Consider the following 15,237-nt stretch of genomic DNA (forward strand, 5'->3'; position numbering starts at 1 on the left):
GGGTTAAAAAAAAAATATACATACACATATTTGGTATCGCCGCGTTCAGAAACGCCCGATCAAAATATAAAATCAATCAATCTGATTGATAAACGGCGTAGTGGCAATAAAATTCCAAACGCCAAAGAAGGGAATTTTGTTTACTTACCGTAAATTCCTTTTCTTCTAGCTCCAATTGGGAGACCCAGACAATTGGGTGTATAGGCTATGCCTCCGGAGGCCGCACAAAGTATTACACTTAAAAGTGTTAAGCCCCTCCCCTTCTGCCTATACACCCCCCGTGCTCCCACGGGCTCCTCAGTTTTGGTGCAAAAGCAAGAAGGAGGAAAAAGAATTATAAACTGGTTTAAAGTAACTTCAATCCGAAGGAATATCGGAGAACTGAAACCATTCAACATGAACAACATGTGTACACAAAAAAACAGGGGCGGGCGCTGGGTCTCCCAATTGGAGCTAGAAGAAAAGGAATTTACGGTAAGTAAACAAAATTCCCTTCTTCTTTGTCGCTCCATTGGGAGACCCAGACAATTGGGACGTCCAAAAGCAGTCCCTGGGTGGGTAAAATAATACCTCGTAAGAGAGCCGTAAAACGGCCTCTTCCTACAGGTGGGCAACCGCCGCCTGAAGGACTCGTCTACCTAGGCTGGCATCCGCCGAAGCATAGGTATGCACCTGATAGTGTTTCGTGAAAGTGTGCAGGCTCGACCAGGTAGCCGCCTGACACACCTGCTGAGCCGTAGCCTGGTGCCTCAAAGCCCAGGACGCGCCCACGGCTCTGGTAGAATGGGCCTTCAGCCCTGAGGGAACCGGAAGCCCAGCCGAACGGTAGGCTTCGAGAATTGGCTCCTTGATCCACCGAGCCAAGGTTGATTTGGAAGCCTGTGACCATTTACGCTGGCCAGCGACAAGGACAAAGAGTGCATCCGAGCGGCGCAGGGGCACCGTACGAGAAATGTAGAGTCTGAGTGCTCTCACCAGATCTAACAAGTGCAAATCCTTTTCACATTGGTGAACTGGATGAGGACAAAAAGAAGGTAAGGAGATATCCTGATTGAGATGAAAGGGGGATACCACCTTAGGGAGAAATTCCGGAACCGGACGCAGAACCACCTTGTCCTGGTGAAAAACCAGGAAAGGGGCTTTGCATGACAGCGCTGCTAGCTCAGACACTCTCCGAAGTGAAGTGACTGCTACTAGAAAAACCACTTTCTGCGAAAGGCGTGAGAGAAATATCTCTCATTGGCTCGAATGGTGGTTTCTGAAGAACCATCAGCACCCTGTTCAGATCCCAGGGTTCTAACGGCCGCTTGTAAGGAGGAACGATGTGACAAACCCCCTGCAGGAACGTGCGTACCTGTGGAAGTCTGGCTAGGCGCTTCTGGAAAAACACAGAGAGCGCTGAGACTTGTCCCTTAAGGGAGCCGAGCGACAAACCCTTTTCCAGTCCAGATTGAAGGAAGGACAGAAAAGTGGGCAAGGCAAAAGGCCAGGGAGAAAAACCCTGAGCAGAGCACCACGACAGGAAAATCTTCCACGTCCTGTGGTAGATCTTGGCGGACGTTGGTTTCCTAGCCTGTCTCATAGTGGCAATGACGTCTTGAGATAACCCTGAAGACGCTAGGATCCAGGACTCAATGGCCACACAGTCAGGTTGAGGGCCGCAGAATTCAGATGGAAAAACGGCCCTTGAGATAGCAAGTCTGGTCGGTCTGGTAGTGCCCACGGTTGGCCGACCGTGAGATGCCACAGATCCGGGTACCACGACCGCCTCGGCCAGTCTGGAGCGACGAGGATGACGCGGCGGCAGTCGGCCCTGATTTTGCGTAACACTCTGGGCAACAGTGCCAGCGGAGGAAACACATAAGGGAGCTGAAACTGCGACCAATCCTGAACTAAGGCGTCTGCCGCCAGAGCTCTGGGATCTTGAGACCGTGCCATGAACGTCGGTACCTTGTTGTTGTGCCGGGACGCCATGAGGTCGACGTCCGGCACCCCCCAGCGGCAACAGATCTCCTGAAACACGTCCGGGTGAAGGGACCATTCCCCTGCGTCCATGCCCTGGCGACTGAGATAATCTGCTTCCCAGTTTTCCACGCCTGGAATGTGAACTGCAGAGATGGTGGAGGCCGTGGCTTCCACCCACATCAAAATCCGCCGGACTTCCTGGAAGGCTTGCCGACTGCGTGTGCCGCCTTGGTGGTTGATGTATGCCACCGCTGTGGAATTGTCCGACTGAATTCTGATCTGCTTGCCTTCCAGCCACTGCTGGAACGCTTTCAGGGCAAGATACACTGCCCGTATTTCCAGAACATTGATCTGAAGCGAGGACTCTTGCTGGGTCCACGTACCCTGAGCCCTGTGGTGGAGAAAACCCGCTCCCCACCCTGACAGACTCGCGTCCGTCGTGACCACCTCCCAGGATGGGGGTAGGAAGGATTTCCCTTTCGATAATGAAGTGGGAAGAAGCCACCACCGAAGGGAAGCTTTTGGTCGCCTGAGAGAGGGAGACGTTCCTGTCGAGGGACGTCGGCTTCCTGTCCCATTTGCGTAGGATGTCCCATTGAAGGGGACGCAGGTGAAACTGCGCGAAAGGAACTGCCTCCATTGCTGCCACCATCTTCCCCAGGAAGTGCATGAGGCGCCTCAAGGGGTGTGACTGGCCTTGAAGGAGAGATTGTACCCCTGTCTGTAGTGACCGCTGCTTGATCAGCGGAAGCTTCACTATCGCTGAGAGGGTATGAAACTCCATGCCAAGGTATGTGAGCGATTGGGCCGGTGTCAGATTTGACTTTGGAAAATTGATGATCCACCCGAAACTCTGGAGAGTCTCCAGGGTAGCGTCGAGGCTGTGTTGGCATGCCTCTTGAGAGGGTGCCTTGATCAGGAGATCGTCCAAGTAAGGGATCACCGGGTGACCCTGAGAGTGGAGGACCGCTACTACAGTAGCCATAACCTTGGTGAAAACCCGTGGGGCTGTTGCCAGGCCGAACGGCAGTGCCACGAACTGCAGGTGTTCGTTTTCTATGGCGAAGCGCAAGAAGCGCTGGTGCTCTGGAGCAATCGGTACGTGGAGATAAGCATCTTTGATATCGATCGATGCAAGGAAATCTCCTTGGGACATAGAGGCGATGACGGAGCGGAGGGATTCCATCCGGAACCGCCTGGTCTTTACGTGTTTGTTGAGAAGTTTCAGGTCCAGGACAGGACGGAAAGACCCGTCCTTCTTTGGGACCACAAACAAGTTGGAGTAAAAACCGTGGCCCTGTTGCTGAAGAGGAACAGGGACCACCACTCCTTCTGCCTTCAGAGTGCCCAGCGCCTGCAGAAGAGCCTCGGCTCGCTCGGGAGGCGGGGATGACCTGAAGAATCGAGTCGGGGGACGAGAGGTGAACTCTATCTTGTAACCGTGAGACAGAATGTCTCTCACCCAACGGTCTTTTACCCGTGGCAGCCAGGCGTCGCAAAAGCGGGAGAGCCTGCCACCGACCGAAGATGCGGAGTGAGGAGGCCGAAAGTCATGAGGAAGCCGCTTTGGTAGCGGCACCTCCGGTGGCCTTTTTAGGACGTGACTTAGACCGCCATGCGTCAGTGTTCCTTTGATCTTTCTGAGGCCTTTTGGACGAGGAGAATTGGGACCTGCCCGCGCCCCGAAAGGACCGAAACCTCGACTGCCCCTTCCTCTGTTGGGGTATGTTCGGTTTGGGCTGGGGTAAGGATGTATCCTTTCCCTTGGATTGTTTGATGATTTCATCCAAACGCTCGCCAAACAATCGTTCGCCAGAAATTGGCAAACTGGTTAAGCGCTTTTTGGAAACAGAATCTGCCTTCCATTCCCGTAGCCACAAGGCCCTACGGAGTACCACCGAATTGGCGGCTGCAACCGCCGTACGGCTCGCAGAGTCCAGGACAGCATTAATAGCGTAAGACGCAAATGCCGACGTCTGAGTGGTTATGGACGCCACCTGTGGCGCGGACGTGCGTGTGGCTGCGTCAATTTGCGCTTGACCTGCTGAGATAGCTTGTAGCGCCCATACAGCTGCGAATGCTGGGGCAAAAGAAGCGCCGATAGCTTCATAGATGGATTTCAACCAGAGCTCCATCTGCCTGTCAGTGGCATCTTTGAGTGAAGCCCCATCTTCCACTGCAAGTATGGATCTAGCTGCCAGTCTGGAGATTGGAGGATCCACTTTGGGACACTGAGTCCAACCCTTGACCACGTCAGGGGGAAAGGGATAACGTGTATCCTTAAGGCGCTTAGAAAAACGCTTATCTGGACAAGCATGGTGATTCTGGACTGCCTCTCTGAAATCAGAGTGGTCCAGAAACATACTCGGTGTACGCTTGGGAAACCTGAAACGGAATTTCTCCTGCTGAGAAGCTGACTCCTCCGCCGGAGGAGCTGAGGGAGAAATATCCAACATACGATTGATGGACGCAATAAGGTCGTTCACTATGGCGTCCCCGTCCGGAGTATCAAGATTGAGAGCGGCCTCAGGATCAGAATCCTGATCAGCTGTCTCCGCGTCATCAACTAGAGATTCCCCCCGCTGAGACCCTGAACAATATGATGATGTCGAGGGAAAATCTAAGCGAGCTCGCTTAGTCGGTCTGGGGCTGGGGTCTGTGTCAGAACCCTCAGCCTGGGATCCATGAGATACCCCGGGAGGACATTGTTGGTCCAGCTGAGGTGGGCCAGGGAACAAAGATTCAACAGAGTCCCTGTGCTGAGATACCGGCCTGGACTGCAAGGCTTCTAGTATCTTAGCCATAGTCTCAGAGAGTTTTGCAAACTCCGTCCCCGTCACTTGAACAGTGTTAGCAGGTGGCTCCCCCTGGGCCCCTCTTAGCAGAGGCTCCGGCTGAGTAAGTGCCACAGGGGCCGAACAGTGCACACAATGAGGGTCAGTGGAACCTGCCGGTAGCGGGGTCGTACATGCGGCGCAGGCAACATAATAAGCCTGTGTTTTGGCACCCCTGCCTTAAGGGAGGTGCGGTGGGCACTTGGTGTGTCCTGTCAGTAGGTATGGTGGGTAGAGAGGAGCATATGTTGTGCTCTCTGGTACCCGCTTCAGTGGGTGCAGGGTGGGACATGGGTGCTCTCCTCTCTGCTGGCTGGCCATCCATGTGGTCCCACTCCTCCCACTGCCGTTGCCTGAGCTCCGCACCCTGACCTCCTTCGCACAAAGCAAAAAACTGAGGAGCCCGTGGGAGCACGGGGGGTGTATAGGCAGAAGGGGAGGGGCTTAACACTTTTAAGTGTAATACTTTGTGCGGCCTCCGGAGGCATAGCCTATACACCCAATTGTCTGGGTCTCCCAATGGAGCGACAAAGAAATTACGTTTTTTGGTCGCCACAAGTTTTACGCAAAATGCAATAACAGGCGATCAAAACGTAGCATCTGCGAAAAAATGATATCATTAAAAATGTCATCTCGAGACGCAAAAAATAAGCCATCACTGAGCCATAGATCCCGAAAAATGAGAACGCTACGAGTTTCGGAAAATGGCGCAAAATGAATTCCACTTTTATTGGACAAGCTTGTGAATTTTTTTAACCCCGTAGATACAAGTAAACCTATACATGTTTAGTGTCTACAAACTCGCACCGACCTCAGGCATCATACCCACACATCAATTTTACCATATAGTGAACACCGTGAATAAAACATCCCAAAAACAATTGTGCAATCACACTTTTTTTGCAGTTTTTCTCCACTTGGAATTTTTTTGCTGTTTTCCAGTACACTATATGGTAAAACTTATGGTTTCGTTTAAACGTACAATTCGTCCCGCAAAAAAGAAGCCCTCATATGGCAAGATTGACGGTAAAATGAAAAAGTTACGGCTCTCGGAAGAAATGTAGCAAAAACGCAAAAACGCAAAAACGGAAAGTGCCCGGGGGCTGAAGGGGTTAATACATATACTTGATAAGTCTTCCTGGTGTGTGACCTCATGAGTTTTTTGTTTTAGAGATTTCGGTCTCAAAGTGGTTTGCATGCAATGATATGAGTCACAGCCACATCACGTGGCGGGAATGTAGACAAGACCCCACCACCCCCATCCCTCCTTCCCGAATGCTGTGCACAGGGCATTCGGAGTCAATAGACGAGGTCGCCGGTCATCCAGAGAGAAAGCCCCAGCAGATGTGGAGGCCTCAGCTAATTTCTATGAGTGCTGTGTAATGCGGGGCCTACACACAGACTTACTATATACTGAGATTTTCACCACTGCAGTCCATAGGGATATAATCAGTTACATGCTACTCTATGGACTGCAGCAGTGACCCGGACCCCCACGCAATATGGTATGGGGCTGCAGCACTGAAGCCACAGATCAGCCCCATTCACTGCAGTCTACCCACATGTGCGGTCTGTGTATGGTAGTAAAGGAGCGGCCGTGATCCAGCAGAATAATGTGAGGTCTGTGTCAGGAACTGCAGTAAAGCAGCGGCCATGCTCCAGCAGAACCATGTGCGGTCTGTGTCAGGTACTGCAGTAAAGGAGCGGCCGTGCTCCAGCAGAATCATGTGCGGTCTGTGTCAGGTACTGCAGTAAAGGAGCGGCCGTGCTCCAGCAGAATCATGTGCGGTCTGTGTCAGGTACTGCAGTAAAGGAGCGGCCGTGCTCCAGCAGAATAATGTGAGGTCTGTGTCAGGAACTGCAGTAAAGGAGCGGCCGTGATCCAGCAGAACCATGTGCGGTCTGTGTCAGGTACTGCAGTAAAGGAGCGGCCGTGATCCAGCAGAACCATGTGCGGTCTGTGTCAGGTACTGCAGTAAAGGAGCGGCCGTGATCCAGCAGAACCATGTGCGGTCTGTGTCAGGTACTGCAGTAAAGGAGCGGCCGTGATCCAGCAGAACCATGTGCGGTCTGTGTCAGGTACTGCAGTAAAGGAGCGGCCGTGCTCCAGCAGAATCATGTGCGGTCTGTGTCAGGTACTGCAGTAAAGGAGCGGCCGTGATGCAGCAGAATCATGTGCGGTCTGTGTCAGGTACTGCAGTAAAGGGGACACCATGATCCAGCAGAACCATGTGCGGTCTGTGTCAGGTACCGCAGTAAAGGAGCAGCCGTGCTCCAGCAGAACCATGTGCGGTCTGTGTCAGGTACTGCAGTAAAGGAGCGGCCGTGATCCAGCAGAACCATGTGCGGTCTGTGTCAGGTACTGCAGTAAAGGAGCGGCCGTGATCCAGCAGAATCATGTGCGGTCTGTGTCAGGTACTGCAGTAAAGGAGCGGCCGTGATCCAGCAGAATCCGCTTATTTGTTTTGCGGATTCAGACCACATCCCTCTAAATTTACGGGCTCGTCCTAAGGAAGGTGCAGTAATTTGTGCAGTCTCTTTCCATACTGGCATCTGCCACGTTAAGAAAACGGATCTGACACCACAGACATAAGAATTACCAGAATTTATTTGGAAACGTAAATACAAACATTTCTTTACAGATAAATTACACCCAAAAAAAAAAACAGCAAAGAAAAAAAGGCATAAAGGTAAAAAGGTAAAAAAAAAATGCACAAAATTTACATTTGGAGAGCCTGAAAATAAAATCTGCTGGGAGGAGAGGCACAACCGATACAGGGGTACAGCACAAAGGCAGGAGCGGCAGGGTATTAGGAAAAAATGGCTGCTTCTTTCCAAAAACAGCACCGGTTGCACATGGGATAGCAGCTCAGGCCTTAAAAAAACCCTACTACAATACCAGACACAACCCGTACGCTGCTAGGAAAAGAAGTCAGCCATGTTTTTCTGATCCTGGATATTACCTTTGATTGAATTGGACACCAACCACTGGGGAAGCATCACCAGGGGCCGTACGTAGCGTTGCTTTATAGAACATCTCCCCCCAAAAGGGGAAAAAAAACACAAACACCTGCAAACAGAAATTCCTGAGTTTCTTTTTGTGTGAACTGTTTTGTGACCAATTTTTGGGAAAATGAGCTGAGAAAAAGGTTTGCAGGCCCCTGAGTCAAGAGGCGACGGCCATGGTTCGAGCACTGGGACCCTCCTACCTGTAGGAATCTCCTGAGCCTCTTGTGATTAGTAGATCCCCACGATGTGATCATAGGGTCTAATAGCGAGAAGAAGCTTCTGAAATCCCGACAGGCAGGAGAAGGTTTGCAGCCCCCTGATCAAAAGGTGACGGCCATCGTCCAAGGACTGGGACCCTCCTGCCTGAAGGAATCCCCTGTACATCTTCTGATCAGTAGGTCCTCAAGATGTCCATCATGGGGTCTAATAATGAGAAGAAGCCCCTGAAATCCCAACAGGCAGGAGGAGGTTTGCAGCCCCCTGATCAAAAGGTGACGGCCATCGTCCGAGGACTGGGACCCTCCTACCTGAAGGAATCCCCTGTGCATCTTCTGATCAGTCGGTCCTCAAGATGTCCATCATGGGGTCGAATAGCGAGAAGAAGCTTCTGAAATTCCGCCAGGCAGGAGGAGGTTTCCAGCCCCCTGATCAAGAGGCGCCATCTGTCGTCCGAGGACTGGGACCCTCCTACCTGTAGGAATCCCCTGTGCATCTTCTGATCAGTAGGTCCTCAAGATGTCCATCATAGGGTCTAATAATGAGAAGTTCCTGAAATCCCGACAGGCAGGAGGAGGTTTGCAGCCCCCTGATCAAAAGGTGACGGCCATCGTCCGAGGACTAGGACCCTCCTACCTGAAGGAATCCCCTGACATCTTCTGATCAGTAGGTCCTCAAGATGTCCATCATGGGGTCTAATAATGAGAAGAAGCTCCTGAAATCCTGGCAGGTAGAAGGAGGTTTGCAGCCCCTTGATCAAGAGGAGACAGCTGTGGTCCGAGCACTGGGACCCTCCTACGTGTAAGAATCTCCTGTGCATCTTCTGATAAGTAGATCCTCAAGATGTCCATCATGGGGGTCTAATAATGAGAAGAAGCCCCTGAAATCCCAGCAGGCAGGAGGAGAGGTTTGCAGCGCTCTGGAATAACCAATATGGCCGCTATTCCAGCTCCCTCAGCAATCTGTAAGAAACTCAGGAGCCATGATTACAACATCACTTCAAAAGGAGGAGATGCTCTGTATGAAGCACATGGCACGTCCACCTGCATCACTACCTACATGGAAGGCCTATGACCTACAACAGCGAGCATGGCATGGACCCCAAAGGCTAACAGGCACAAGACATTAACCCATTCCGCACAGGAGTAATAAGCAGACAAGTCCACATGGGTGCAATTTTAGGCCTACGAATGCCCACATACAGTCTTCACTGTTACAATCTCGCACCGAGTTCTTCATCTTGTGAGCGACCGCAGGTCGGGGGAGGGGGGGGATGTAACATGGGGCACTGCACTGTCTCTGACACATATAGAATATTTTGGGGACAGGAGGGAGCACTTATCAATATAGAAACAATTCGGCGATCACCCCTAAATGTGCGTCCCCCGGTCTCATTCCCAGCAAGGCGTCGGGGAGGCAGGAAAATAAGAGAGAATGTAATATTTGTACATTATCCCTCCATATGAAATGCTAATCCTAGGCTGAAATCCATGCATCGAGGCCTTCGTATGAGAGCAAACATGGCGGCTTCAGCTTCCGAGACTGCTGAGAAACTAAAAAGGCATTAGCAGTGCAATCCCGGGGCCCCAGATTCTCCCATTATTTATTGGTGAAGGCCACGTGTGATAAAGTGACCCCAGTGTACCCCGGGCAGGAGAGGGCGAGGAGCCGGACTTCAGTTCCTCAGTGCAGCCAGTCTGAAAGAAGAAAGGGCAGAAATTAGAAACCACAAGTCTTAAGGTTGTACCTGAAAACTATCCCGACTGTCAAGAAGACCTGAGGACCTATCGAATCTGCAAAGTGTCTTTACATAGATTCAAGGAGACTCGGTATGAAAACTAGTTACATTCCTCCCTCTGAATGATTGCAATTAGAATTTCGACATATAAGCCATCAACTTTCCAAGCAGGTATACACGCCAGGTCATCCACTATGGCGCCTCTATCTTACCTGCGGGAGAGCTGGTCCTCCTGCGAGCGGGTGGAACTCTCCCCCACTGATGTCGCTCCCTGGGGAAGCTGGTTCAGCTGATCCATAACTTCCAGCCCGTTCTCCTCTGCGATCTGCATAATCAGGTTGTCCACCTGTTCCTGCGGAGTGGTCAGGGTCATAGCAGAGCCCATAGAGTCCTCCATCACCTGGGAAGGATAGAGTTAAAAAGTTATTATTAAGGGAACACATAATTTTCATTTTCTACCAATGAGGTTTGTGCAACCAGAAAACTAAAAGGACCTTAAAGGGGAGGTCTGCAGTAGTGACCACATCTCTGTAAAACTGATAGGGGAGGCTTTTTGTAAATACCTTGTGTTGCCAAATCAGCCTCTGAGCGTCGCCATTGCAGTCCGCTCTTCCCCATCGTGTGACCCCCGTCCCCGGGCTCCATGACCTCTGGGATCTGGTGGTGTCACGTCAACTTCCAGTTGACCTGACATCACTACGGCCGGCCCCAGTCTCCATGAGTGACTGGACTGTGGGCAGAGTTTCACCGCTCATCACAGCCCAGCATCACCCCGCTTGCGGCACTCTGCAGTGAAGGAGAGGGCGCGCGGCATGCTGCACTGTGACGCTGGGCTGTGATGAGCAGTCACTCAGGAATGGGCATTAGTATGCACTTTCTGTCTGAGAACCCTGCCCCACCCATAGCCATGTGTCTTATTTTACATATATAGCTTGGTCCCTTGCTTCCCATACAGAGCAAGTTTTTTTTTAACTGCAGGTGAGGTTACATATAGGTTAGGGACCCCAATAATAGAGATTACCTTGGCGTGGTTTTGGGGCTCTTTTGCATTGATCAATACAATGGCTAAATATCTCTTATATTCCTATTACTCATAGCAGTTATGCATATTCCATGTTCATGTTTTTTCATTTTTTCAGATAGTTCTTTGTATTTTTCAGTCTAGATTCCCATAGCAGTTTTTCTTTTCATTATTCCCCTATACATTGTGACTGGTGTGCAACTCTTTATCGTAACGTTTAGTTATATGTTTTTGAGTCTTGCACCATGTTCACACCATTCTTTAAATCAGTCACTCAGGAAGACTGGGGCCGGCCGCAGTGATGTCAGGTCAACTGGAAGTTGACGTGGCATCACCGGATCGCAGAGGTCACGCGATGGGGAAGACGCGGACCACGATAGCCCACTCAGAGGCTGAATTGGCAACAAGAGGTATTTACAAAAAACCTCCAATATCAGTTTTACAGAGATGTGGTCACTACCGTAGAGTAGTGAACCACCTCTGTAATAAAGGTAGTCCGGTATTAGGAGAAGTCATCGATCTCAGATCAGTGAGGGTCTGATGGAATCTCCACCGATCTGATACTGAAGATCTATCCTAAGGGTAGGACATTGAAGGGGCTGTCCAATCTAAATCCACAGGTCTGCAGTCGTTGTATGTGACCGCAGACTTATGAATCTTCAAGAGGATTCTCCGTTGTCAGAGCCGGGAACGGCGGTCACGTTGCTGTGAGTATACGGTATGTAGACTCCCAGACAGAATCCTACTCCATACACTGGCACTGAATGAGGCCGAGCCCATGTAGTAGGATTCTGCATATCGTATACTCACAGTAACCTGACCGCCATTCCCGGCTCTGACACCGGAGAATCCTGACGGCACACACTGTGCGCAATGTAAGGATTCATACGTTTACGGTCAACTTAGAGTGACTGGAGGCTTATCAGTTTAGACAGGAAATCCTCTTTAAGGCTATGTGCGCACTTACCGGATTTTGCCGCGGATTTTTTGCGGTTTTGCTGCATGTTTCGCTGCAGAAAGAAGGGAATTTTGTTACTTACCGTAAATTCCTTTTCTTCTAGCTCTTATTGGGAGACCCAGACGATTGGGGTATAGCTACTGCCCTCTGGAGGCCACACAAAGCACTACACTAAAAGTGCAAGGCCCCTCCCCCTCTGGCTATACCCCCCCCGTGGTATCACGGGTTCTCCAGTTTTAGTGCCAAAGCAAGAAGGAGGAAGCCAATAACTGGTTTAAACAAATTAACTCCGAATAACATCGGAGAACTGAAAAACCGTTCAACATGAACAACATGTGTACCCGCAAACAACAAAAAAACATCCCGAAGGACAACAGGGCGGGTGCTGGGTCTCCCAATAAGAGCTAGAAGAAAAGGAATTTACGGTAAGTAACAAAATTCCCTTCTTCTTCAGCGCTCTATTGGGAGACCCAGACGATTGGGACGTCCAAAAGCTGTCCCTGGGTGGGTAAAGAAATACCTCATGTTAGAGCTGCAAAACAGCCCTCCCCTACGGGGGTGTCACTGCCGCCTGCAGGACTCTTCTACCTAAGCTGGCATCCGCCGAAGCATAGGTATGCACCTGATAATGCTTGGTGAAAGTGTGCAGACTGGACCAGGTAGCTGCCTGGCACACCTGTTGAGCCGAAGCCTGGTGACGTAATGCCCAGGACGCACCCACGGCTCTGGTTGAGTGGGCTTTTAGCCCTGAAGGAACCGGAAGCCCCGCAGAACGGTAGGCCTCTAGAATTGGTTCTTTGATCCATCGAGCCAGGGTGGCTTTAGAAGCCTGCCACCCCTTGCGCGGACCAGCGACAAGGACAAAAAGTGCATCGGCACGGCGCATGGGCGCCGTGCGGGAAATGTAGATTCTGAGTGCTCTCACCAGATCTAGCAAACGTAAGTCCTTTTCATACCGGTGAACCGGATGAGGACAAAACGAAGGCAAGGATATATCCTGATTAAGATGAAAAGAGGATACGACCTTAGGGAGAAACTCCGGAATAGGGCGCAGCACTACCTTGTCCTGGTGGAACACCAGGAAGGGAGCCTTGGATGACAGAGCTGCCAGCTCAGACACTCGCCGAAGCGATGTGATCGCAACAAGAAACGCCACTTTCTGTGACAGCCGAGAAAAGGAAACTTCCTTCAGAGGCTCGAAGGGCGGCTTCTGGAGAGCAACTAGTACCCTGTTCAGATCCCATGGATCTAACGGCCGCTTGTACGGGGGCACAATATGACAGACCCCCTGCAGGAACGTGCGCACCTTAGAAAGACGTGCTAGACGCTTCTGAAAAAACACGGATAGTGCCGAAACTTGCCCTTTAAGGGAGCTGAGCGACAAGCCCTTTTCTAACCCCGATTGCAGGAAGGAAAGAAACTTGGGCAATGCAAATGGCCAGGGAGACACTCCCTGAGCAGAGCACCAGGATAAGAAAATCTTCCACGTCCTGTGGTAGATCTTAGCCGAATTCGACTTTCTAGCTTGTCTCATTGTGGCAACGACTCCTTGAGATAATCCTGCAGATGCTAGGATCCAGGACTCAATGGCCACACAGTCAGGTTCAGGGCCGCAGAATTCTGATGGAAAAACGGCCCTTGGGACAGTAAGTCTGGTCGGTCTGGCAGTGACCACGGTCGACCGATCGTGAGATGCCACAGATCCGGATACCACGACCTCCTCGGCCAGTCTGGAGCGACGAGTATGATGCGGCTGCACTCGGATCTGATCTTGCGTAGCACTCTGGGCAAGAGCGCCAGAGGCGGAAACACGTATGGGAGCTGAAACTGCGACCAATCTTGAACCAAGGCGTCTGCCGCCAGAGCTCTTTGATCGCGCGACCTCGCCATGAATGCCGGGACCTTGTTGTTGTGCCGGGATGCCATTAGGTCGACGTCCGGCACTCCCCAGCGGCGACAGATTTCCTGAAACACGTCCGGGTGAAGGGACCATTCCCCTGCGTCCATGCCCTGGCGACTGAGGAAGTCTGCTTCCCAGTTTTCTACGCCTGGGATGTGAACCGCGGATATGGTGGATGCTCTGTCCTCCACCCACATTAGAATGCGCCGGACTTCTTGGAAGGCTTGCCGACTGCGCGTCCCTCCTTGGTGGTTGATGTATGCCACCGCTGTGGAGTTGTCCGATTGGATTCGGATCTGCTTTCCTTCCAGCCACTGTTGGAAGGCCAGTAGAGCAAGATACACTGCTCTGATCTCCAGAACATTGATCTGAAGGGTGGACTCCTGCGGAGTCCACGTCCCCTGAGCCTTGTGGTGGAGAAATACTGCTCCCCACCCTGACAGACTCGCATCTGTCGTGACTACTGCCCAGGATGGGGGCAGGAAGGATCTTCCCTGAGACAATGAGGTGGGAAGGAGCCACCATTGTAGGGAGTCCTTGGCCGTCTGGGAAAGCGAGACTTTCCTGTCCAGGGACGTTGACTTCCCGTCCCATTGGCGGAGAATGTCCCATTGAAGTGGGCGCAGATGAAACTGCGCAAAGGGAACTGGTTCCATGGCTGCCACCATCTTCCCTAGGAAATGCATGAGGCGCCGCAAGGGATGCAACTGGCCCTGCAGAAGAGAGTGCACCCCTGTCTGTAGTGACCACTGCTTGTTCAGCGGAAGCTTCACTATCGCTGCTAGAGTATGAAACTCCATGCCAAGATACGTTAGTGATTGAGTCGGTGATAGGATCGACTTTGGAAAGTTGATGATCCATCCGAAAGACTGTAGGGTCTCCAGCGTAGCATTCAGGCTGTGCTGACATGCCTCTTGAGAGGGAGCTTTGACCAATAAATCGTCTAGGTAAGGGATCACCGAGTGTCCCTGAGAGTGCAAGACTGCTACCACCGCCGCCATGACCTTGGTGAAGACCCGTGGGGCTGTTGCCAGACCAAATGGCAGACCTACGAACTGAAAATGGTCGTCTCCTATCACAAAACGTAGAAAACGTTGATGTTCTGTAGCAATTGTCACGTGGAGATAAGCATCTTTGATGTCTATTGAGGCAAGGAAGTCTCCTCTGGACATTGAGGCAATGACAGAACGCAGGGTTTCCATCCGGAACTTCCTGGCGTGCACATGTTTGTTGAGCCGTTTTAGGTCCAGAACAGGACGGAACGAGCCGTCCTTTTTTGGAACCACAAAGAGATTGGAGTAAAACCCTTGCCCTTGTTCCTGAGGAGGGACTGGGATCACCACTCCTTCCGCTCTTAGGGAGCCCACCGCCTGCAGCAGAGCATCTGCTCGGTCTGGATGTGGGGAGGTTCTGAAGAACCGAGCTGGAGGACGAGAATTGAACTCGATTCTGTACCCGCGAGACAAAATGTCCGTCACCCACCGGTCTTTGACCTGTGACATCCAAATGCCGGAAAAGCGGGAGAGCCTGCCCCCGACCGGCGATGCGGAGGGAGGGGGCTGGAAGTCATGAGGTAGCCGCTTTGGAAGCGGTACC

The 15,237-nt window shown here is 51.6% G+C and overlaps 1 protein-coding gene across 1 annotated transcript in view; it reads right to left on the bottom strand.

The window, feature by feature from the left end:
* Positions 1-7,389: 7,389 nt before the first annotated feature.
* Positions 7,390-15,237, bottom strand: part of CHMP1A (charged multivesicular body protein 1A) — a 38,161-nt gene continuing 30,313 nt past the window's right edge. Inside the window, 2 exon segments of the mRNA XM_075325965.1 lie at positions 7,390-9,721; positions 9,975-10,162. Of these exon segments, the coding sequence (XP_075182080.1) occupies positions 9,700-9,721; positions 9,975-10,162 (210 nt within the window). The 3' untranslated portion in view covers positions 7,390-9,699.

The sequence above is a fragment of the Anomaloglossus baeobatrachus genome, chromosome 10, assembly GCF_048569485.1.
Source record: "Anomaloglossus baeobatrachus isolate aAnoBae1 chromosome 10, aAnoBae1.hap1, whole genome shotgun sequence".
In the NCBI taxonomy this organism is placed as follows: Eukaryota; Metazoa; Chordata; class Amphibia; order Anura; family Aromobatidae; genus Anomaloglossus; species Anomaloglossus baeobatrachus.